We start from the raw sequence: 26477 nt of genomic DNA on the forward strand, positions 1-26477 counted from the left end.
CCCCCACTCCACCCTGCGCCACCGCAGCCTGAAAACAACCCAACATAACACACTGACATGGTGGCTGGTATGCACAGCGAGGGGCTGATTCAGTTAAATGTCAGATCAGAGAGAAAAAATCCAAAATGGACAGAGAATCGAATCTGAACCGAGCTGAGACGTTCTCCTTCGTCAACCCATGGATCAGATATTTCCTCTTCTTCTTCAGCTTCTTGTTTTGGGTGAGTCGAGTCGAGCTGCCGTCCCAGGACGTTTGAGACTATTTTTAAACGTAAAAATCTCAAGCTATTAGAGTTGTACCTCTTTAAAGAACAGATGACTTCTAGAAAGAAAAACCTTATAAATAATGACTGAGGAAACATACTGCAGCCATAGTGGTCGGTTGCAGTAGCCCAGCTTCTCCATTACGACTTGTTTTAGCTTTACTACAGTTGGAAATGGAGCGAATGGAGCGGCGTTGACTCCCGCTGAGGCAGAAACACCTGGCAGCTGTGCATGCCTGCTGGTAGTCGTCTGAAAGCAACCGTTAAATGTGCCGCGTTCCTTCACTGAACATTTACATGGATCTTAATTCTGCATTTTACAGACAGGTGACTCATATTTGTGGGTACGCAGCACAAACAGGATTTACTGCCACAAATGAAATGCTGTGAGAACTGAGCTCATTCTGAAGGCCTGTGGTCAGGATGGCTTTTCATGTTTCAGGATGAAATTAAGTTATGGTTCAGAAAAGATATCAATTCAGTTTATTTCTGTTGCACCATCTATTACAGATGCCTACAGATACTTTAACAAAAAAGTAAAACAAGTCAATCTATCACACATACATTCCAACTGATTCTAATATCAATCAGTGCATTAAGTTTAATTTATTATTGAAATGAATTTAAAAAGTTTCCATAAGGAAACCCAGCAGTGTTCAGTCCTGGATGCTGCAGCTGTAGACGATCGTTTGTGTTGTTGACATTCATACTGAGTGTAAATGGCTCCGCTCAGAACTTTTGTATGTAAAAAGGAAAAGAAAATCAGTTGTATTAAAATCTGACATTAACTGATCAAAACGAACACATTATAGTCCCATCCCTGCTCTGTAAGCTTAACTTTACTGCAGATGAACTGTTGCTAACATCGTTGCCTTGCAGCATCAGGCCTGAGTCTGAATCCTGACCGGAGCTTTACCAAGTCTTCTCAAAGAGTGGATGTTTTTCTGGGTACTCCAGCTTCCTGTTACTGTCCAGAACCTCCTAGCTGAACCTCCTGTCTGTAACAGATATGAACCCAGCATGCCTGGGACTGTCAGGATGATGTTTGTATAGAAAATAGATGGATTATGTTCGCCTGCAGTCTGCTCACCACTGGAATCTGTTTTCATATATATTCAGGATCTTAAAATGCACATAATTATGCATATTTGTTTCTCAGGGAGTGGGAAGTCTTCAGCATAATAAACTCTGGCTCGAATAACCAGGAATCTATTGCATTTACATAAATAGATATAGGCACTGAGGAGCTCTGATGACCTGTGTGTTAGACCTGAGTTCTCCAATACACACACACACGCACACACATATTAAAACTCTATCTGCCTTCATTTTCCTCCGCTCTCCTGCTTTACACACAGACCACACCTGTCCCTCCCCTCAGCTCCGTCACACCGCGGCTCGTCCAAAGCAACACAAAAACACTGCAGCGCACCCTCGCTGCCATCACAGCCAATCAGCAGCAAGCGCCGCACGCCCGGGCCGTGTTCACTTTGTTTATCAGACAGGAGGCTCCGGAGTGAGCGGCGCAGCCCTAATCCATCAGGCCTTTGTCCCGCGCCCCGTGGCTCAGCTCACCTCTGCAGCAAAATCCTCTGGGAGAAGCTTGAATCATCCCTTTGAAAAGGCTGAAAAACAGAGCTGGATACAATCACTGCGTACATAAGCATGCCTCACCGCCACCCGTGTTCACACACACACACACACGCCCACGAGCGCACACACGCCGACCGGTGGTGGAAAACAAGACAGCTGAAAATGAAGTGGAGTTGAGGGTTCTCCTGCACAACAGATGAAGCCTCTTTAGAAAAGTCGTCCCCTTTTCAAAAGCTTTGGGAACAGAAAACACATCTCCATGTTTCTACAGCTATTGTTTTGTCAAGGTGCTTTTATTGATTCTGGATTTGTAAAGAAACTATTTAAAAGCAACAATTTCCTCCTTCAGAAGTTTTAAAGAGACATTCAGGCTTCTAATTAAACCACAAACCGAATCCTCAGACCTGCAGAAATTCAAAATGTGCTTTTCAAATATAATACAAGTTTATTAAGGATGAAACAAAATCATTGTTCTCAAACAGACACACACCTCTAATCATCAGACAGGCTGTGGATCTGCAGGCTGCAAATAACAACCAAGCTGAGCAGGTTGTTGTTAAACGTAAGACAAAGAATCGAAGCAAACAGGAGAATTAGAGCCGTCAGCCAGAATCAGCACCTGTTTTCCTCCTGCAGCCGTTTTATCGGGACGATTATTTAAAGTGAACTATCATCTTCAGCAGCTTGCCAACATTTCCTGGAGCAGCTTTGATGCACACAGAAGAAACAAAGTAAAGTTTCCCCCAACCAAGACTGACCTTACCTCGGAAAAAAATCCTTATAGCCAAGTAGATTTTTTGTATATTTCACATTGCAACTCTGTGACTTTGCTTTGATCTATCAGATAAAATCCCCCTAAAATCCATCAGTTTGTTTGAAAAATGTGTTTAAAGTTCTTTAGGAAAAAAGCTGTAATATTAAAAGAAAGTTTACCACAACATGTTTCAGATTCAGGTGATAAAAACGGAGGGTCACCATTTCCAACCTTCCATCTGCTCATTTATAACAATAAAAACTAGAAGGAGTGGTTGCCATGGCTACAAAACTTTCATACGTACATGCATCCTTTAGCTGTATAAACGCCTTGAGCTGTTTTTTATTAATATTCTGCTTCAAATGAAACAGATTTTCTTATCCTAACGTGTTTTTTAGAACCTGTTGACCCAGGTTTGAGAATTTATTCAGTCCAGTTCTTTTATTCGGTCATTTTCTGAGAAATTGTATTCTTCAGATTTATGCAATATGCCATAAATCTGTAAATAATTTCAGCAAAAAAATAAATAATTCAGTTTTTTTTTCTCCCCAGAACACAAAAACTCTTTCACTCATGGTTCGTGGCTGGGTGAAGCTATTTCCAGTAAAACTGCTGTTTACTCTTTTGAAATAAAAATTACAGAAACTACTAAAATAACAGTGATCAAATATTTACAGACTGTGGTGATTCTTGGAATCACAGCGTTTCAGAAATGTTCTGAATTGACGTTTCTGAGTCCTGGGGAAAGCGAAAGAATTGTTAAAGGCAGCGTTCAAACTTTAAGAAGTGGAAAATGAGGGATTCTGTTGAAACCAAACCACAGTCAGGTAGACCAACAAAAACTTCAGCAACAACTGCCAGGATAGAAAAATCCGCAAATAACTTCAGCGGGAATAAAGGAATCTCTGGAAAAGAAAAAAGAAAAGTGGAGTGGCAGAAGAAAGTCATTACTATGCAAATCCCTCAAATGTCCCACTTCCAAGGAGAGGAGCTCAACATCTCTGGAACAAAATCATTTGGAGAAATGAGACCAAAATGTAACTTTTTGGCCACAGACAGGAAATCAACAAGGCTTATGATGGAAGGGGGAGCATTCCTACTGTGAAGCACGGCGGTGGACCGGTGGTGTTTGGGGATGTGTGTACCACAGAGGCCACAGGAAACTGGATTAAAACTGATGGCAGGACGAAGGCAGCATATCAGAAAATACTGGAGGAAAATTTTCACTCATCAGCCTGGAAGCTGCTCATGCAGTTGGACGTTCTGACGTGACGGCGATCCAAAGGCCGAGTCGACCTGTGATTGGCTACGGCAGAACAGAGTGAAGGTTCTGGAGTGGCCATCAGTCTCAGCCACTCTGTTCAAACAAATCAGCTCAGGAATTTACAGGAACTGGAGGCTTTAACTGAAGAATGTCTCATCACAACCAACACAAAACACTCCAAGCTCTTATTAAAGTGTAACTAACCACCAAATCAACTTTTTTCCCCTGTTAATCTAAATGGGTTATTTATGGTTCTATATTTGATTCTGTGCAATTTTTTTATATTTTTTTGTTCTGTAATATTTTTGCCCAATCCTCTCATTGCTCATTTAAAAAAAATTAAAATCTGAAAGTAAATCTGTTGTGTAAAAAACAGATTTTATTTTTAAGCTTTAGTTTAGTCCTGCCTACTTAATGTTGGTTTATCACTAAAAATGTGGATAAATCGTGTTTTTTGTGGCTGTAGGTTTGGGGGCATTTTACCAAACTTCAGATTAAAGCCGACATTATGTCATTAGGTCATGTTCTGTGTTCAGCTGCAATGTGACTCAACCTGGTTATCTTGTGTTTTTGCAGGTTTTCTCGTTGCTGATTGTTGGAATCGGGGTTTATGCCAAAGTCCAGAAAGCTACAGGTACATTAAACAAAATCACAGATTAAGAAGTATAAAACAGCATTAAAACTAAAATCCATTAGATATGTAATCATGCTTACAGGCCTGTTTGGATTGTGTTTACATCCCAGTAAAAATAGAACAGAGATCTTGTTTACAGTCTGGTGTGAAACACGGGGTGGGGGAGTTAGCTTCTAGCTTCATCCTCCCTCCTCCCAATTCTCCCATTTAATTTAGGATGTATATAGTTCATGGACAACAGAAAAGGATTAACCTGTGGCTAATCCCTGCGATCAAACCTCTGCATCTGCATAATCCTTCAGTTTCAAATCATCATTGATGGTTTCAGAGCATCGGGACAGTCAGTGCAGGGAGGGATGCAGCAAAAATAGGAAACTGTTCTGCAAACAATGAAGTTGACAAGAGATTAGAACCAGGAAGTCTAGAGGATGGCAGCTTTTTAAAGGCAGGCTGTGTTCCCGTCTCTGCCAGACACGGTGCGGGACACGTTCCTCATCGACCCAGCTGTCATCCTAATTGTGGTGGGGGTGGTGATGTTCTTCATCACTTTCTGCGGCTGCATCGGCGCCCTCAGAGAGAACATTCGCCTCCTCAAGACGGTAATTCTCCTAAAAGACGCATCACTAATACTGGTGGCATGTTTTCCTTCCAGTAGCTAATATGGCTCTAAATCTGGAATCATGTTTCATATCAAACGCTTGACAGGAAATGTGTCACTTGAGATGAAATATTTTGGTCTTTTAAATTTCTCCTCCAGTTTTCCTTCACGCTGACTCTGGTCTTCCTCATCCAGCTGGTTATAGCAGTTCTGGGCTTCTTCCACTCTGGTCAGGTACAAACCGTTCTGGAGACACTTTCTCTTTTTCCTGATGGCACTTTCAGGGCCTTAAAGCTGCTGTATGTAACTTTTATTAAAAAATATATTGTTTTTTTTTTTTTACATATTTGTTAAGAGGGTTGCCATGTTGTCACAGTATAATATGAGACAACTTTGTGTACTTTCTGCTAAACATGCTAATGGTGGAGAAACAACTTGCTGTTCCAGGAAAACTATTTCATCCACCGTCAGCAATGGTCATGCTAACTAGCTTTAGCATTTCCGCCTGAGAGCTGGACGGGAAAGGGCAGGTTAAGAGCAAAGGGTGCGCAAGCATGATTGACAGCACTGAGGCTATGTTCACACTGCAGCCAAAAGTGGTCCAAATCTAGATTTTTTATTTTTTATTTTGCCTTAATGCGACCTGTATCTGATCTTTTCATGACAGTCTGATCAACACAGAAGCGATTTTTTTCCAATGTGACTCAGGCCACTTGAATATGTGTTCCTACATCCGATATCTGATCTTTTTAAATGTGGCCCGAGTCTGAACGTCATTAATACTCGACCAACGTCAATATCCTGTGTCCCGATTCCCCAATCAGGAAAAACAACAGCCATGTTGGACCATGAAGTTGTTAATGTTCTGGCTCTGAATGGACAACAACTTCAGAATCATAAGATATTCTCCACTATTAGCAGCCATGTTTACTTCTGCCAACACTGAACTCTTCTTCTTCTTCTTCTTGATGGCAGTTGGCAAAACGCTGATTATGCTCTCTATGTTTAACCTTATTGTGCATGTGGGGCACTTTCAGGTCGTTTGCCGTTCATACTGGAGATCACATAAAGCTTGTATTTATTTGTTGTGAACGACCACATCAAAAAAATTCCGATTTCACAAAAAACCCGATTAGGGTCACGTCGGGCAGCAGGGGAACGTAACCTAAGACCCTCCCCCTCCTCGCTGTGATTGGTTGGTTGTAGTTAGCAGAGGAGCTTGGGGGTTGTTTTTTTTCTCCAAAGATTATCTAGTGACTGTTTCAACAAATCTAAAAAAATATATTTTTTTATGCAAGTTAAATACTGCAGTATTAACAAATGCATTATTCATGATTAATGGATAACTTAGGAGTGTCCTTGACTTTGGTTTTTGAGGAACCAGGTTATTGCAGGAATGAATTTTTAAATTTGTTTTGAACTCTTTTCCACTGCATATTTCCTTCACGGAAAAACAAGTAACAGATTCTGTACTAAAGGTTTCTGGGTATTTGTTTCTCATTTTGATTTGTCCCTCATAAGCTACAGATTAATGCATCTCTCAGGTTTATTCTGGAACCGTGTTTCATCCCAATAGCGGCTCTCGCTTCACTTATCCTCTTCAGTAGCTTCTCCATTAAAGGTCCGCTGGGAATAAAAGTACAACAGCCAGCAGGGGCGCCGCTGCCGCACATCAGCGCACGGTGGTGATGTTCCTGGTGTTTGATGGCGCCTCTCCACTGTCAGCGCTCAGACTGCCTGCTGCTAAACAGAGCAGTTTAACAACCCTCCCAGCATCCTTCCTCGCTAAATGATTCAGATGCTTCGGCACTTCAAAGTGAAACCAAATGTTCCATTTCAGCAGATCCCTTAAAGGAGACTTTCCCGCTAATGACACAGTGCGACGGTGGGCTTCAAAGCCCACGGGCCGAGCTGGGAAACAGGAGCGGAAGGAGGCGAAGAGTTGAGGAGGGGTTTTAAAAATCCTCCCACGATTCAGTAAAACTACTGCAGGATAATAGTATTTATCAACATAAACTGTTTCAACACCGTTTGTAATTTGAACAGTTTATGACGCCGTTAGCAAACAGATCTGAGGTTCATTTCCAGCTTAATGAAACTTTAAAGTTCAGCAGGTTATTAGCATATAGAGCCCCGTTAGCATTTATTATATCTGAGGAGTTCTGTGATGCTAACTATGACATCATCAGTATGTTAAAATAAAGAAATGAAATACAAAATTCTGTGCTGCAGATTAAAATAAACCTTTAATGGACCTTTATAATCCATAAACACCATGAAGCAGCTTCATTCAGATTAATACAGATTGTTGAATCGGATGCATTTACTCACTTTCTGAGGAACTGATCAAAATTACATTACAATAACTAATGTGGAAGTTTAGGCTGTGGTCATTTTGTTAAGCTCCTTTTACTAAGAGATTGTGGCGGAAATGTTCTGGAGTGAATATTTTCTCAAGTTAATCACTGGTTTAGATTACAGCTAGAATATACGTTCATGTTTCTTTTTTTTTTTTCCAAAGGCAAATAATTAAAAAAATCTGAGCAAAATGCTAACCTTTTTTTATCCCTCCAGGGGGTCTTTTTGTGGGCTCTAGTGTCCCTTAAATCACAGTCGGCTGACAGGAAACGGGGGAAGATATGCGGCAAATGTCGTCGGGTCCGGGAGTCGAACCCGCGACGGCCGCGTCGAGGCCTCAAGGTCTCCAAATACGGGTCGCGCTAACCACTAAACCACCACGGCACGCCCGAAATACTAACATCTGAACAGAAATCCTTCAGGTTTTCAGGTTCTGGGTTGACTTGTAAATGTTTTGAGGAGGCCCTTCAGGTGTGAATATTATGCTTCATTGTTGCCTTTATGCAGATGTAAATAACCCAAACTGTTGATGAAAGCCCTAGATCGTCATGGAAACCGGTGAATTACCCAGGAGTACCTGGCTGACGGCGAAGTGGTGGCAGCGCTGACGGAGTCTGAAATGATTCCAGTTATTATCCATCACCGACTCTGCTGGGATCTCCCAGCATCTGCAGCAAGACGTTTTCCAGTGTGCCATTAAAACCTCCTCCTAATTAACACAGGCTGGAGTCTTCTGACGCTTCACAGTTTTAAGACTTAATTTCTTTTAAGAGATGGAAATTATAATATCAAGCTATCTTTTTATTAAATCTTTTTTTTCTCTCTCTCATAGACCCGAGATGCTCTGGGGAAGTTTGTGAAGAAAGCGATCGTTCACTACAGGGATGACCTGGATCTGCAGAATCTGATGGATTACATCCAGAAAGAGGTGCTGAGGTTTGACACAGACACACCTGACTGCACCACACTGCCAGCTCTGTTTGTGTTTATGTTGGCCTCAGTGAGGATTTTCCACATGAGAAGCTAAACATGCATTTCCTGCAGCTCCATGGGATTCCTCAGGAGATATTCCTGCGCCATCTGCACATCCTGGCTCCAACTGGGAGCCCGGGTTTTCCCCTCGTAGACGGCCGGCAGGACACCAGACTGTTTCTAAATATACACCTCTGCTCTGTGCTTGGCTCAGTTTAAGTGCTGTGGATGGAACAGCTACACCGACTGGTCCTGGAACCTTTACTTCAACTGCTCTGAGGAAAACCCCAGCTCAGAGCGCTGCGCCGTGCCGTACTCCTGCTGCTCTCCGGTTCCTGGAGAGGTGGGTTCACACAATGCCGCTTAAACAATAAACTACAAAACTGTAACAGAGTGGAATATTGGCTTTAGGTACATAAATATCAGCATATTTGTTATAGATCATTATTTAGTATCTGGTGAAGACAGAACTGTGTAAAATATGCCAGATTTCCTTCCTAACCCGGGTCTCTGCTCAGTCATATGTAACATTTAAATATAACGCCTTCATGTAGCTAAAACCAAGAGGATTAGCCAGGTTTATAACTGCAGCTTAAAGTTCAAAGTGTCATGCTGGATTAGAGATCAGGTCTATTCCAGGTGATTTCTGCAGATTAACTGATCACTTTTCAAAAGCATCAAACTTTATCCGTACAACATGCTGTACAGTCAGTGGAAAACAGCCACAGCTTCTTGACTGCAGCATTTGATTTATATTGACCCAAAATATTTCTGCTTGTTTGTGGAGACAGCAACTGCTTGTTGCCTGGAGGCAGCAACCTCACATCAGATGGAAAGCGATTTGGCTGAACCAGCCGTCCTCATGATGAATCACCTGGTTTCATCCAGGACAGAAAAACTTTCCTCATCCCAAAGTGAAATGAAATGTCTTCATAACTCAGATCATCCAAACATCTTCAAAGAATTGATGTGGCTGGTGATGCTGTGGGCCAGAAGGATCTCCTGTAGCAGTCAGTCTTGCAACAAATCTGAAGAGGCCTCTGACTGAGGACATTGTTGCTGTATGACAGCTGGATATCTGGCCATAACGTGTCCCAGTTGTTGGCTTGCTCTGCTAATCTGCCTCCTTTGCTTTTGCCGCTCCTCTTATTTTTAGGTAACCCCTGGAATATTTAAAATTCTGCAGAAAGAATGTAAATAATTATAGATTCCCCTCAAGAGCCGCAGACTCTTGAAATAAAAGCTTCTTTTTTTTCTCAGTGTTGAAAGGCAACATGTCAGCTGCTACAAACAAAGATGATTATTTGTTCTGCTCCGTTTGCTGAGGAAGTTTGGGACAGGCTCATGTTTACCACCCAGTTGCATCAGCTCTTTGAAGAACACAGTTGGATGTTCTGACAGCTCAGCTGATCTGTGGCTCCTTTGGAAAACCGTCCAGTTAACAATGGGAACAGAAACTGTGTGTGTTACTGTCTAACTGTTAAAGTGATGCTGGTTGGCCTGACATGGACACATGCAACATGTGCTCATAGCTTATCTGATCTGCAGCAAGTGAAAGCATCACAGGCCTTTATAGCAGCACTGGCTGTGATTTCACTGGATTTTAATGAGATTTCATGTTCTGAGCATCAAAGCAAGCTGTCTACACATGAATGTGTAAGAGGTGTGTGTATGGATGCTGCATACCAGCCTTTATAGGTCCCGCTTCTGTGCATGAATGCTCAATATTGTCCCTATTATTATGCAGACGCAGCGGCGCATCATGAAGGTACAACTGAGGGAAGCTAAAGAGTTCATGTTGAGCCATCAGGCCAGTATTGATTAAACATCAAGCTGCACAGAAAACAAATCACAGAACCTTCTCCAACATGGTTGAAAAATCAGTTAATTAAACAGCAGAAGAGTCGATGCAGTGCTGCGACCTGCTGGTGGCAAACCGCAAGTTCAGGCTGCAGACTGCTGCAGGAGCTTCCAGTCGCTGCTTCAGCCTCACCTGCTCCCTTCATGTTTGTTTTTGACTCATCAGCCTTTAGGTGTCACAATGATCATCTTTAGTTTTTCCAGCAGCAGTCAGAGAACGGCCCAGTGTGGAGTTTAATCAAGCATGTTGCTGATATTCTACTGAAGGTCTCTTTCTGTTCTGCAGATGGTGATCAACACCATGTGTGGTTTTGGCATTCAGATGCAGAAGTCCCAGGAAGTAGACAGGTCCATCTACTCTGTGGGCTGTGCAGACAGCGCGGTGATGTGGATGGCGTCTCACCTGCTGCTGGTGGGAGCGCTCACCCTGGGCATGGCCTTACCTCAGGTGACCTCCAGCGTAATCCACCTCAGAATCAGAAACAAAAGAAGCTCTTTGGTTTTAAATAAGCCACAACGGGTCAATGAACGCATCGATGGAGGCTTGCTGGGTGGAGCAGCCAGTAATCAAGCTATTGAGCGGACCTTCTACCTCACAGGCTGGATGCTGCGTTCAAGTAGTTTCAGCAACACTTAATCAATCTGTTCTGAAGCAGCAACAGACTTTTTCTTTCTGAGGATTTTCTAAAATTTACTGATTCAGGGTGAAATTTCTGCACTATAAGGGAAAAATAAACAAATTTAATAAAAAACCTGAGGAAAGGAATTATTTAAACCAGGTTTATGCCAAGAAATAACTGTAAAGTAACTACACTGTGATTTAGTGCAGGATTAGCACTATGTGAAGCAGTAATACGGTAACATTGAGTGTCTGAGAAGGGAAATGCTGACAACTCCCTCCCACTCATGGAGAACGGCTGCGCAGCACGCTTCACTCCCACAGCAATTAGTCCCTTAATATCTAAAGTCAGATTAACGTGTCGGCTGTTGTCAGGAGCTGCACACACCAGATCAAACCATCACGCTGCAGGAGCGCACACATGCATCTGACTGCATTTCCCATAAATCCCGTTGGACCAATCGCATCAGAGCTGCGATTCCTTTGATGTTTGGGGAAAGAACACTGATTGGTCACTTTAAGAACAGCAACCTGTAATGTCAGGTTTCCACCCAGCACTACGAACAGAAACAGCTTGATTTATGTAAAAATACCAAAAGTATCAAAAGGCCTTAACATTTTTAACAAACTGATTTGTTGAGAAAAAGGAAAACGTTTTTTCATATTTGGAATTATTAAGGGCAAACTAGGTTTATGTTTGCCCTTAATAAATTTTACTATTTACTAATAGTAAAATTATTCAGGTAATAAGTTTATCTTTGCATTAGTTCAACTTTGTTGTACGACATTTTTCTAGTTTTATGATGCTGCCTGTTCTCCAAACTTCTGAGGCATAAAAGGCTGAATGCAAAAGGTTTTAATGTGAAAAAGTTTAAGATGTAAATGAGTTTATTTTCCTGACTGTGCCAAACAGAGCAGCAGCGTCGGTTCCAACGGGACCTTGAGACGCTCATTACTGCCGTGTTCTGATGTTTTCTAGATTGCCGGCATTGTGCTGTCCCAGATCCTGATCACTCAGATCCAAAATGAGATTGCTTCGCCGTTTTGAGGGCAGAAGGAAGAAGTTCTGGTGCTGAACTCGTCCAATCAGAGTCAACACATCTAGATTACATATCCTTTGGCAAAACTGTTTTCATACTGTGACACACATGCATAGTGCAAAGTGTTTATTTATTGGTTCTCTCTTTAACTTTTTCAATACACATTTCTATTAGTAAACATTTGCAAATAAATGTGCAAAATGCTTTGAATTGTATAATATAACAGATTTTTCAAACAATTTCTTCATAATGTTACATTCAATGAGGAATGTCCAGGGGCATGAAGCATGATCTGGTTAACGGTGTGGAGCTCCTTCCTGTGGGTTCGATGTCTCTAAACCCAAACAACAAAATCAGATTAGAGCGGCGCTTTGATGTTTTCACGTGGGACCCACCCGCGCGCTGCAATCCTTCTAGCCGTGAAGAGCCAGCGCTTTCTGCGTGAGGCGCTGGGTCAGAGGGGAGTTGGGCCGCACGGCGTCACGCTCCACCAGCAGACATCTGGGGAAACACAGCAGAGCAGAGACCAACAGATTCAGCCAGACTTCAAGCTGGGAGAACAACTCCATCAATAATTAAAGTGCAACATGGTGTCAGATATAGAAAGGGAGAAAATAGCTGGTGTTGTGCACGGAAGACAGGAGGTGGACAGTGAAGAGTAGAACCAATCATGTCCAGTAACTTAAGGTCAGAGCCCAAACGTCCTTACAACGTCCCTCCAGCTGACCGCGGAAATGCATCCAAAATGGCCAAAACATTTGGTTTAAATTTAACTCCTACCTGCTAACAAGCTATTTAAGGTTTTGAAAGAATATGTTTTTCCTCATTACAAAGTGTTTATTTATAAAAACAAATATTTATAAAGTATCATGAAATCTGTCATTTTTATTTCAAAAGATCACAAAAACAATCCTGAAGGGACTGATTCTGTTTTCCTGCAGTAACAGGGAACCAGTTCTGGCCAGTTAGTATAAATTACATTAAATGCCAATAGGATTATTGGAAAAAACCTGAAAGATGCTAAATGATTAGTTCAGGTCCAGACCAGTTCTGTGCCAACAAAGATCCACAGAAAAGATCTGGAATGAGAAACTTTAAAGTATCTCAGTTATGCTGAGATACTTTGCTGTTGTTGATGCAACTCTTTAAGTGAAAGAAGCCAATTCTATAAAATATCACCCATAATTCATAAAACTTGCATATTGTGGAAAAATAGGAAGGTTTTTTTTCTCATTCCAACCACTTTTTGTTTATCAGACATTAAATGAACCAGATGTTCCACTGAACCCAGATGTTCATTGGTTGAGACTCACAAGAATAGATCTTATAAATCTACGACATCTTGGCCGAGATAACTTAAATTAATCTAAAGAAAAATAAACAATGTTGAAACGTTTCTAATGTAATAGAATCGTTGTGCAAAGTTCTGGAGAAAGCAGATCATGAACCACCAACTCCTCCTCCCTTATAAGATCTATTAATTTTATAGTTTTCCTCCAGGCTGATTTGTGGCACTAATTACACCCAGAAGTTTAGTTTTAGGTTTGCATGTGGTGCCAACATCTGTCCTGAGTGACGCACTAATTACAGGTGTGCATACAGGCCTCATTCAGAGCTTATCCTTGAATTACCAACATTCATTAACCGTCTGAATATAATTATATCCTGGCTGCATTAAGGAATTAACTACTGCACTGATATGACTCTCTACATGCTGCAAATTTGATCTCATATTAGAGTTTAGAGAAGATTACAGCTAATGTATGGATTTATATTTGGAGCTAAAAGGATTCAGGACCTGGTGTGACGAGACGCACATGAAGCATCCACCTGTCCACCTGACAGATTAGTGAATATGAACATTAATATAAAGTCTGGATCAACACCGATACTGAAAATATGAGTCAGGAGGAGGAAAGAACACCTGGAGGTGGTTTGTGTTTTACAAGGGAAAAAAAGAACTGAATCTTTTAAATGAATGAGACACAGTGGTGCAACAATTAGCTGCGCTAACCCTAAAGCACTAATCAAACATTAGTTCTGCTAAATTGCTACAGTATTTAGCAGGAGCTAAAAGCTATACTAAGCTACTTGTCAAACTTTATTCAAATAAAAAGTTTACAAGACAGCCAAGTAAATTGCACTAATTGTTTCCAAAGTTTGCAAAAATACTAATCAAAAACTTAGCTTAATGTGCCCACCACTAACCAGAGCTAAAGGTTCTATCACTGATATTCATAACTGTTGAACATTCCCACATTTTATACTACAAACTCAAATGTATTTTGTTGGGAGTTTATGCCCAGATGACACAAAACAGAAAATTTACAACTGATAATACTAAACTACCAGAGTTATAAAAGGGCTTGAATTTCTTTTTCACTTAGCAGATCAACACAAAGTGCCAGAAAAATAAAGAAAACTGATAAAGGAAAACATTTACAATGCTCTGTAAGCTGGGTTGGGTTTCTTTATGAATTGTGAACAAGCAAGTAAAAATAAGAGAAACATGTAATAAGTGGCGAGTTGAACATTACCTTCCCAGTTTGTGATGTTGCTTGTTGTCAGACTTCATGGCTGCATGAATAAGCAGCTGGTTGAACAGATCTCTCTGGAAGAAGCAGCGGAAAAAGCCATTAGTGAATGCAAACCTCTGGCTCCACTACAGCAGAGCTGCTGCTCCGCATACATCGTCTGTTCACTGCAGGACCTCAGAGAACTCGTCTGAACATGGAAGATAAAATGCATCAACGTCCATCACAAAGATTTATTATTCATACGATGGTGCACTGCGCTCTGCATCCTCACACCACATGAAGCACAGCAGGCTTTACTTCTGGAAAAAATTATACAACAGATTTCTAGTTTTTCCTTCAGAAAAAAACCCTTTGAGGTTAGAAGTTAAAGGTTAGCTGTTTGCTTTGTTTTTACTTTTCACTGTTAAACTTATCCAATCTGTTCACCTTACCTGAGCGTCGCTGCCACCGATGTCCACCATGCGGTAACGTAACGGGTGCAACAGCGCCACAGCTTGGCTGAAGTTGCCCTGCTTGTACTCCATCATAGCTTCACACATCGGTAAGCCTAAGCTCTTTGCCAGCTGATGCTGCTGATTGTCGCCTGGTTCCCTGTGAAGGGAAATAGTTTAGACACAGGAAGTGTAGGAACTGTAGAAAAAAACATTTTACTTTTGCAGATTAAAGAATATTCAGGCATTTTTTTTCTATCTCTAAAAGAAGAAGGTTTAACATCACCTAAGGCCAAGCACTCCACACCACAGCAGTGTGATACATCAGAAGTACTAAAGCTGTAACCATGAACGCTGCTTAAGACGGGAGATGCAAAGCTGGAAAGTGATGAACTGAATACACTGCTGTAAAAAATATTCACCTCCATACAGACTTCTTTCTGTTTTATTCTTTTCGTCTCACTAAAAAGTTGGGGATCAAATTAATTTTTGATACCAAACAAAAAAAATAATCTGAGAAAAAAAACTGTTTTTGGTTCGGTTTCTTTGAAAACAGTCCACTTCATCACTCATATCTGAAAAATTAAGAAATAATTTAAACCTGACTGACAGCTGGAAGTAGGCCAAAAGATATGAAAGCAGCACATCTTAACCAGATCTAAATTATTCAATAACAGATGAGGAGCAAAGTCTAAACAGAGCAGAACCATTATCCACTCAGTGAGGAAACATGGAACAGTCTCAGCTAAGGTCAGAGGTCATGTTCCCACAGCAAGACAGAGAGACTGGAGTCTTCACTGGTCCTCTGTGCAGCGAGTCAACCTTTACTGTACAATTAAAATAAAAAAATTATTTTAGTAATACATTATTCCGTCAATCAGCTAAAAAAAATTAATCAGGCACATTTGGCAAATTCTTCATTTGTGCCTATTTATGTACAGCTAAAGGCCTTTTTGAGTCTGTACACTCAAGCGATTAATCGATTACTAAATTATTTGACAATTTAAATAATAGATTCATCATGATTAATTTCATTGTTTTAGCCCTAATAATTTTTGCTCTGATTCCTGTCAGTAAAAGATTGTTAGTGCAGCAAGAAACTGTTTGAAAACCTGAAACATTTAGATGTGACAAAACGAGCAAACAGGAGATTCTAGAATGGATCCTGTTTCAGTTCACTGGATCACAGCTCAAGATAGTTTGTTTCCTAAAGTTGTCACAGTTTTAATTTAGCAAAGACTAATTATTTTCTATAACATAAGCTAAAGCCTGTCTGTTGATAAGTGTACAGCTGTTGCAGAGGGAAGCCCCGCCCCTTCCTCCAGCCGATGAAGCTGCTCAGTCTTCCTCAGTCTTACCTCCCACGCTCTGCCATGCTTGTTTCTGTGTTACATAAAAGTCGTGTTGCTTGAATGCAACCCGACAGCGGGGAGGTGTGCAGTGAAGAGAACTGGGACAGAACTAACCTGGCCAGTTCCTGGAGGCCCTCCAGGAGGCGCTGAGCGGCCCCGTCCTCGTCGGCCCCCAGCGCCACCATGAGGAAGTGGAGGTCGTTGAACAGCGTGACGTGGTCGTCGGTGTGAGGCTGGGTGACCTGCAGCAGCTCCCGCCAGCGCTCCTTCACACACACACCTGCAACAGGAAGACGTTTCCAACCACACATGCTCCAATCAACACGGATCATTTCTGCTGCTGCACTTCGAATGTTGTTAGTAAAAATAAAAACAGATCATCTCACCTCATTAAGTCTTTTTGCTTTCAAAATCTTATTTGTGTTAAATTAGACATCACAGCTGGTCATTAGCAGCATATTAAAAAAACAACTCAATTTATTTCGTCAAAATGATTTAAATTACAAAACAGTCAACAATATAAACATTATTTTCCATATTCTGGCGATCCCTTCATTTAACACCAACCTTCCATCTCCAGTCTGTACAGCATTGAACAGGCGTCTACGACGTCGAGCATGGCGCCAGAGGCTTTACAACGCTTGAAAATCTTTAAATGAAATAAAAATCATCAGTATTTACATAAAGACACTGAAGGACAGAAAAATTACAGCCAAAGGGGAAAATTACTTCCAGAAACTACATAAAATATTCGGTTTTAATTAGGAAATGTTCCCAAATTAATGTCTGATTTGTTTCATCTCAACTAACAGAAAACAGATATAAACATAAATGTGTTTTTTATCTGAGGAAATGCATTACACCCTACCTTCCTTTTAGTTGAAATAACTAATAACACGTTTCAAGCCTCCTAATAACATCCAGATCTGGGCTTTGACTAGACCAGGACGTCTCCTGCCATGTTGCAGGTCTTTCATTTTCATTCAGACAGTAGAATCCTGGACGGTGGGCTGCACTGGTCCTGCTGCAGCTAAACATCCCCAAACCATGACACTTCCACCGCCATGCTTTAAGGTTACTATGAGCTTTATTTCCTGGAATGCTGTGTTTTATTTAGGCCAAATGTTTCCTCTGTTCTGGAGTTTGAGATATTCAGGTCTGTCCAAACGTCGTTATTCCAGATGTTCTGGTGTTTCTCAATGATCTCTCTGCTGAACTTTAGTCTGACCTTCATGTTTTAAATATAGAGCAAAGGTTTTCTCCACCTCTGGAATTTTTGGCTTTTAGGAAGGAGTAAACTATTTTATCCTCATTTTTTATACAAAAATGCAATGCAATTTTTATTATCTGATAACTTGAAATAGCCACATGTTTAAATATATTAATAAAAAACTTTTTTTTTTCTTTTCCACATCTGTATAAATCTCAGTTTGTAATGCAGCAGAGCAGAATCTGCTGCGTTACAAAATGTTTTTTCCAGGATTCAGAAAATAATCGACGTTCGTCTCACCGTCTTCTCGTCTCATCCTGACTAAATCAGACCTGGCAGCCGACGCCGAGACGCTGTGTGGGGGTGGTTCTTTGGCTCTTACATCTTAAATTTGGATTCAACATTCATCTGCAATTAGCTCTCGACTCACAAGAGGACTACGCCTTTCTCTAAATCTGCATGCCTGGTGTTTTGATGCTCTGACTCAGGAAGCTGCAGACATGAATCCAGCCTGTTTGTGTAGACATCAATAACATCCTGCCGTAGTTCTGACTGGATGTTTGAAGCCTAACTTTGTCCTATTTACTTTTCTTCAGGGAAAATGGGCCAAAACAATAGATTGAACTGAAAACTGACCAGAAGGCTTGCTAGACACGTGTTTTGAAAAAGGAGCCAGTTATCTTTTATTACTGTTCTACTCCATAACTGCAGCCTACCTGGAGTACTGAGAAGAACACGATGTTCAGAGACACGGCTGAGGTGAGGAGGGCTGATAACGGCTCCCACAAAGCCAGAAATGGTTTTTTCTTACATATTTTCTTTACAACAGCATTTATAGTAAAAGCTAATAACCAAAATGCCTGAAGCCTCCATGTCATGTTTGAACTGATTTGCCTGAGACAAAACAACTAATTAAATGCAGATAAAAATGAACAGATATGATTCTAAAGAGAAGTTTGGTTTTGTTGATAAGATCACTAAGATCTCCACAAAATACTCAGTTTCCTTCTTTAATATTACTTCTAAAATGTGACTAATAAAGTGCAGTTGGTTTGATGCATGTGTGATTTTATAAAAAGTGGGTCATGGTTACATTTTTATTAGCATATAAAGGCAGGTAGCTGAGCTAATCCTTCAGAGGAGATATTTTATTATACTGGGTTGATGTTTTACGGTTATTGAAAACAGCGTCAATGAATGTTGGAGTGTAACAACATCCATGATGTGAGAAAATAGCCTCACCTTTGAATTTAATAAAAAATATATTGGCTGTAATTAAAATGAGGGTCAACATATATAACATCATAACATGATATAAAGCTCAAACAGTTGATTTTTCATAGCCTCCCTCCTTTAAGACTTCAACCTGGACCTGGCAACTCAAACCCACCTGGGAGTCGTAGATCTGCAGAGCAGCTTCATATTCCCCCTGCAGAGGATGAAGCAACAAAAAAGTCACTATAAACTAGAACCTAAAGATAATAAAATCTAACATTTTCCTTAAATAAAGCCATGATTATCCTCACCCCCTCGATGAAGCATAAAGCCCAGTGCCAATAGTTGTGACTGGCCAGCATGTCAGACCCCTAGAGATAATAATGGCAGTTTTTTCATATTTATTTTCCAAATATTTAAAACTTAAACTCTGAATTTTCCACAATGTTCCAGATATGGTGTGATGAAAAAACAAAACACCACCTGCCAGTCTTTCTCTCTGCTATCCATGAAATTCAAGACTTTGTCCACCTCTGCCTTCATCTCATAGACGTGGGCCACAGAGTGGACGGCCCAAGCATCATCAGGGGTCAAGGCGAGACCCTGGAACAAGAAAGACGAATTCACACACAAAAAAAATAACTGCAGTCCTCACTTTCAATAACTTATTTTGAAATTTCTCAACTCTTTTCTCCTGGAGACTCTCATGTCAGCTGCTTTAAATGCATGAGGCTTTCAGTGTGGAGGGTGGACTTGCTGGCGGACTGACACAATCAGTCAAGGCAGATAACCTCAAACACACAGCTGCTGTGTTGTCAACAAAGCGCACAAAAGAAACCCATTACCAGCAGAGTCGCTCACCTCCATGGCCACTTTCAAAGCCTGGTCGTAGAAACGAGTCTCCAGGAGGCCGAAGGAGTATTGTCCCCTCAGGTAACTGAAGGCAAACAAACTTTTAGAAAATACTGGAAACAATGTACTTTTAACAGAAAAACAGACATAAAACACAATCTGATTCAGAGCAAATAAGCTTCTTATAATGACACATTGCATTATTTAAAGCATTCCCTTCCCACACACTGGTAAACATGTGTTCCAATTAAATTCATAGTTCATAACAATGGAAAAATCTCACACTGAAAATCCCTCATTAAGAAACAAATATAAAATTTCAAAATCTCTGGGGCAATTCTTCACACCACTATAATTTCTAATTAAGGAAAATCTTTGACTTCCTCCATTTCTGGGATTTAAATGATACATGAGTTCATTTCTCTGGGCCCTTTCATACGGAGCCCTCCAGGGGACACGGGGAATTTTTTTTCTTTTGTGTTCCCTAAGTAGGAAAGAAATAAAAATACATCCTAATTTAGACTATTTCTGAGTTATTATCGCGGGGTAATAAATCATCTGACAGTTTGATTGTGTCTCTGTGTTGCTGGTTGACTGAATGGTTTAAAGGCCGTTTTCATGTTCAGTTCCATCTCAACCTTAACAGACATAAACATGCAGTGAATAAATCGATTTTCAACCAGTTATTTGCACCAAAGACTTAATAATAATAAACACGTTTTATTATCATAAAACACGACAAACTAATGATGGTAGAGGGCCGCACTGGGTTAACTCGGGGAATCTCATCTGTCCGTGTATAAATCAACTCCAAACCATTTCTTTGTTCTGTCCCAATTATCGATTTATTCCATTTTGATTATCATGCTCCAAACTTTGCAAGGACTGACCGCCTCACTCACCGTTTCCTCATAAACACAAAGCCAGCAGGTCAGTAACCTTCACATTCATACCTGGTGAGGCCACGCCCACATCGCCATGCCCACCACCCAGGTGTCAAAGCCGCTGCTCCTGTCATATCAATAATTACTTATTTCATTCATAAGGCTCTTACAGAGCCTCAGTGAAAACTTGTTTATTATTATTAACTGTTTGGTGCAAAAAACTGATTAAAAATAAATTGTGTTTATTGCATGTTTATGTCTGTTAAGGCTGAAATGGAACGGCACTGAAAGCCCTTTAAACCATTCAGACTACAAACACAACAGACACAATTAAAACTGTCAGATGATTTATTATAATAACTCAGAAATAGTCCAAATAGTTTGGATGTATTTTTATTTCTTTCCTACTTATGGAAAGTTTCTGTTTATATCATAGGTTTGTGGTGCCTTTCTATCCTAAAGAAAAAGATATAAAATGTCAGATATTTCACAAGGAGATATTAACATACATGGAAAACCTTCACATAACCTTGTATTAAAGCAGAAAGTATGGCGGCCACCGTAAGAAAGGCTTACAGGATTCAATTATGCCGCATAACTGATCAGAAGATTATTGCGAGGGAACGCAAAAGAAAAAAAATTCCCATGTCCCCTGGAGGGATCCGTACTTTCAAAATGTGGAACACAAGAGAAAACTATTATTCAAGTTAGCGGTGGTGGACACCGCTAACTAGCCTAGCTGTGCTAACCCTGAAGCTCTAGTCATTAAGATTAGTTCAGACAACAGTAAAGCAACAACAACATGGTATTTAGTAGAATGCTAACTTCAAATCAAATTATCTGTCCTTGAAAGACTTCAACCCTCTAGCACTAATTTCATTTTCATATTATAGTTAACATTTTCCAACACGCTTTTAGATATCGTCTTTATGTTTAGATCTTGTTCTCCTCTGTCTCCGTTTTATTTTGTTGCTATATGTTTGAAATAAAGTCACTGAAATGTGGGGAGACAAACTGTGGTTAAACTCACAGTTACAACAGCTTCACACTAAACCAGCATGCAGAACCAGTAAGCTGGACCGGCTACCTGAACAACGGCATGTGAGGCTTCCAGTGGGGCAGCACCCTGGCCACAGAGTCCCTCATCTGTGTTTGGACCCCCATGTAGAAGTAGGCGTCATGGGCGAACTTCAGAGCCAGCATGTCAGTGGGATGATCAAGCAGGATTTCCTCCCACACTTCACAGGCTTTTGGGAAATTCCTACAAGAGAAATGTGTCTCCTTGTTAGAAAGAAATCAAAAAGTTGTGGAAGATGGGAACTGTTCAGAGAACAGCAGGAGGATCACAGAGCTTTGGGGAGAAATGAGAATCCTCTGAGGCGACGTTAAGAAACCAAATGTATGTTTAACGTTACAGGATATAATAAACGTCCAGCCGTCATAGAGTGACTGTCATGAATTCTGAGTTGGATTCTGCTAATCTGGAGCGTATGACTGAATCACATGCAGACAGAGAAAGAGCAGCTTCATGAATAAAAACTATTTCCTGATAAACTATTTCTAATCCGCTCACAAGCAACCCATTTCCTGTGGCACAATGGAACCCACGTCTTATCGAACGGGACTTTAACAGACCTCAGTGGTGACATGGACTGGTGGAATACTGCACAGAGTCTCGTTTCAAAAACACATCAAGATTTCAGCAGAGAACATGAAAAATAAACCAGCAGTTCCTGGTTTGCAGTCCAGACTTTTCTTCTTTTATTCATAAACTCCAGCATGAAACGGAGACTCCATCCTACCCACATGGCAGCTACTCTGGTTAACAACAGGAGCTCAGATTTCACACTCGAGAGAAAAAAAATTAAATAAAAATCAGCGAGTAATTATTACCCTAGGCATGCACAATACCTTGTCATCTAAATAAATCCTTTACTTAAGTTTTAACGATGACATACTGTTGCATTTTTGATTGATTGCAGAACAGCGCCGCTCTAGTGGCAGCTTGTTGGAGCAGCTCTGTTACATTAGCTCTGATTTTGGTTTTCTAGACTTTTGTTCACTTTTTGGTTACTATGTGTTATGACTGCAGTTTGGATGCTCTGCAGCCAGCAGGATTTTGGTTCTCACTTTTTATTTTATTTTGAAACAGTCATGATGTGTAACCGTGGCAACGAGGTATTGTTTTTACAACTGGGAAGAACCGTAACATTTCAAAAGCTCAAATAATACCTGAACCCTGACCCTTAATCCCAGATGAGGAGAAAGTTCAAATCTTCTCTTCCATCCATGATAATGAACAGATTTAAAGAGGAGTGGCAAAAGCAAAGGAGATGGATGAGCAGAGCTGTCCAACAGCTGATGGTGTCATCCTGGACGTGTTACCTGGAAGTTGAGCTGTTAGCATGTCATGACATCATCATGCAGCAACAACCTTCAGTCAGAGGTGTCTTCTGATTTGTTGCCAGACTGACTGCTACTGGAGATGCTTCCTGCATCACCGTCCACAACGACGCTTTGCAGAAACTTTGATCATATGAGTTACGACAACATTTCATTTCTCTTTGGGATAAGTAAAGTAATTCTGAATAGAATTTCAACAATTTAATAATTATCTTGCAGTTAAAAAAACAAAACTACTAATTTGCAAACCAAGTTCTTGGTATTTTGTTAATCATGAGATTATGGCTTATAGATGATAAAAATACAAAATTCACCTTCTCAGGAAATTATAAAATAATAAAACAAAGTTCCTTTAAATTATGGCTAAAAACCTACCTGTTTAAAGTTGACTTTAATAATAACCCAAACATTGATTAATATATTTGAAGATGATTATTCTTGATGATTAGATGATGGCATTTCACAAAATAATGTTTGCTGATTTCATAATTAGTTACTCTGTTATATGTTCATGGTGTGAAGCACTTTGAACTGCTTTGTTTCAAGTTTATTTTTATACCGTTTCAGCAACAAGGCAGCTCAACATCATAGAAACACAAAAATACAAAGTCATACATTACATTTTGTCAAGTGCTATCATTACACATCAGAATGTTGATTAATGTTTCATTTATGATGTTTCAAAAGCAACTCTTAACAGGTGGGTTTTAGTCTAGATTTAAAGACATTCAGTGTTTCGGCTGTTTTGTAGTTTTCTTGTCGCTGAATTGTAGGAATAAACCTGACTGCAATATTAAAATGTCAGGTCATAACCACATTATGGCTGACAATAATGACTCAAACATGTTTATCACAGCTAATTCATGATTTAATGTAAAACTGCTTTCAGCATTTCTTCAGATCATCTTTGGTAATAAAAGTGTGATATAATTTGAGTAAATAAAAAAGCTTTAAAGCATTTTAGGACTTTAAATTAAACTGATAAACAGCCACCAATTTTTTTACTCATTTTTTTTTATAAACTAAAAATTATCTAGTTGCTCTCAAAATTACTAAATTGAAGTTTTAAAAATGCTACATTTTCAAACATCCAGCTGGTTCTTGGACAAACGAGGCCTCTTTAACAATCACCCTCCCATCCCTGATCGAACCTTTTTGGGTCGGACCGCCTGCAGCCGGTTCTGGATCTTACCCGTGTGAGAAGAGCTCCACAGCTCTGACATGGAGCTTCTCCCGGGGAGAAATATCCTGGCTGCTGGCGAGCTCCACCGTTCGCCTCACAGCGCTGGCCAGACGCTCGTCCAGCCGGGGGCTGCTCGTCGTGGCAACCAGCTCCAACCCAGTGCTGATCACATGACCCATAACTGTGGCATCAAGAAATGAATAAATATTAATTTTTTTTCCTTCCCACGGCGCAAGAGTTAACATGAAAAATCACATGAAATCCCATGAAATCACACGCTCTTCTCAAGGTTCTGTGGTTTTGTTTCGGACCCAGAAGGGTTCTACAAACCTTCTAAAGTTTCATTTCTGTCTCTGACTGTAAACAACAGACAAAGTGATACTAAAAATACAGAAAAGGTTAAAAACAACAACTACTGGTCAATCAATACACCAGACAGACATCCTACATTTAAACAGTCATCTGAAAACCACGACTTCATGAGCTGCGACCTGAGCTTTAATATTTAATATGCAGCCAATAACTTTGCTAAATGTTGTTATAAAAGCAAGAACCATAAACACTTCAACTAAATTTGATTTTCAGCCTGGTGCAGCTCAGTTGCTTTGCATCTCCTCTGTGTGTTTTAAAATTAAAGAATGTTTCCATAGCAACACAAGCTAAAGTAATGCAGACCAAGTAGAACCACCTTTTGCACCAAGAACTTCAAGTATCTTTTCATGTCAGAGACATTTTCTTCTCTTCTTTCTGAACAATAAAACTATTTAATTCAACCTGAAAACTATTTTTGTTAAAACTGAAACTCACAAGAAATGCACTTGTTGGTCCTCTGGAGCCTTCAATGATTAATCTTAGCATTAAACTTAAATCCAACGCTTGGATTTTATTCTTTGGTCCACTCCCAGTGAGGGAAGGTTTTCTTTTAGTAACTTGTAAAGAATAAAGAAATTATTTACCAAAGTTAGGATCAGCTGTCTGGATAGCAGAAATACATCCTTCAATTCCTCCCAGTGTTTCATCATTTCTCCATTTCACATACTAGACAAGCAGAAACAGGTTTAACATCACAGAGCTCATTTTTAAAGATGCACTGAACTTGGGGAAGAAAATTATAATCCTTTATGTGGATTATACACATAACATGTGGATTGTACAACGACATGTAAATAGAACTAAATAGAACAGGAATGAAATAAAAGAAATGAGAAGTTTCCGTAACCTACAGAGAGATTATGATACTTGGTGTCAGTCCATAAACCATTCTGCAGCTCTGTTCTAAAAATGTGCTAATTCATTTTTCATAATTATCCTCATCTCAGCTTATCAGTATCTTAATATATTTACGTTTATTTCTTCATTTTTGGTGGTGAAATGTGTGAAAACACAGGTGCAGAGGAGAAACAGCGCCTCCTACAGTCAAGGCGGCGATATAATCAAGTTTCCGTGTAGAAAACAGATCTGCAGGTGATTATTAATTGAAACTAATTGAAATTTTCCAGCAATATGTTTTTGACCACATATTAATCATAATTATAAAATAGTCACTTGTGGGTTTTCTGTTTTCTAATTCCATGTTTGGAAGGTTACCTGTGTGAGAATGGCGTCATACAGTTTGGACGCCTGATTGCTGCTGGTAGACAGAGGGAGAGCCTCATCTTTCCACGCCTGCAGAGCAGATAACAAAACTGCGCATCTTCCAACAGAAAACTTCCTCAGCACAAACATCCAAAGTTCAGTTCAGATGGAAAACTTTGTTGCTTCACTTTCCAGACCAGCTGACTTTGATTAGGCGGTCAGCAGGAACGTTTAAAGTCTCTTTAACTTTAGCGACGTCCTTCCACACCGACTGCAGCTTCATTTCACAGCGAAAAAACTCTGAATTTAACTCAAATAAGATTATTACTGTATCGGTGGTTAAAACAGTCTTAATACTCACCTGACAGTCCCTGAAACTCGATGCAATCATTCCTGACGTTTCGTCTGCAGCTGCAGAAAATTTCCAAAACTTCAAACAGATGTTTCCTTTACGGATTCCTCACCGGAAGTCATATATTGCTTCATTCGTTTTCACAATAAAAGCGCTGATAAGACGCTAAAGCTGGGCAGAAAGGCAATTCTTAGCCTTTCGGCCCGCAATGTAACAGTTAATGATGATATACAAGTTGATCTAAAGCAACTAACGGAATATAATAAAAGTGGCGGAGTGTGACTCCAGACCCTTATGTCTGTCTAATGGACTGCAGATAAATGCTGCAAGTGTCAGAAAAACTTTTAAAGAGCGTTTTAAACCACTAAGCAAGGTGATTTAATAAAAAATTATCTGGTGTCCACGCAAATCAGTATTTTTAGTGCATTTTTCCTTATTTGGTGGGAAGTAAAATTCATGAAAATAACTAATTTCAAGTGGGAATAAAAGGAGGGAAAAATAAAGCGCAATGAATGAATGGCAGCAACA

At 40.1% G+C, this 26477-nt stretch overlaps 2 protein-coding genes across 3 annotated transcripts; one reads left to right on the forward strand and one right to left on the reverse strand.

The window, feature by feature from the left end:
- On the forward strand, positions 1-12822 carry tspan33b (tetraspanin 33b). Of its 2 annotated transcripts, XM_032580093.1 has the most exons (8): positions 3-221; positions 4451-4508; positions 4980-5107; positions 5266-5340; positions 8297-8392; positions 8651-8779; positions 10583-10744; positions 11895-12822. In XM_032580093.1, the coding sequence occupies exons 1-8, from the start codon at positions 126-128 to the stop codon at positions 11961-11963; spliced, it is 813 nt and encodes a 270-aa protein (XP_032435984.1). In that variant the 5' UTR covers positions 3-125; the 3' UTR covers positions 11964-12822. The 2 variants fall into 2 exon arrangements, with proteins under 2 accessions (XP_032435995.1, XP_032435984.1); XM_032580104.1 differs by lacking the exon at positions 5266-5340 and having other exon boundaries at positions 1-221.
- Positions 12067-26077, reverse strand: ttc38 (tetratricopeptide repeat domain 38). The gene is made up of 14 exons (XM_032580049.1): positions 25959-26077; positions 25610-25687; positions 24979-25060; positions 24032-24203; positions 21524-21697; positions 19562-19637; positions 19184-19303; positions 19012-19071; positions 18876-18914; positions 16843-16924; positions 16390-16555; positions 14924-15083; positions 14493-14566; positions 12067-12456 (listed from the first exon to the last, which is right to left on the reverse strand). Exons 1-14 carry the CDS (start codon positions 25986-25988, stop codon positions 12369-12371), a joined length of 1401 nt encoding a protein of 466 aa, XP_032435940.1. The 5' UTR covers positions 25989-26077; the 3' UTR covers positions 12067-12368.
- Positions 26078-26477: the final 400 nt, after the last annotated feature.

Source organism: Xiphophorus hellerii, chromosome 2 (assembly GCF_003331165.1).
Source record: "Xiphophorus hellerii strain 12219 chromosome 2, Xiphophorus_hellerii-4.1, whole genome shotgun sequence".
Taxonomy (NCBI): Eukaryota; Metazoa; Chordata; class Actinopteri; order Cyprinodontiformes; family Poeciliidae; genus Xiphophorus; species Xiphophorus hellerii.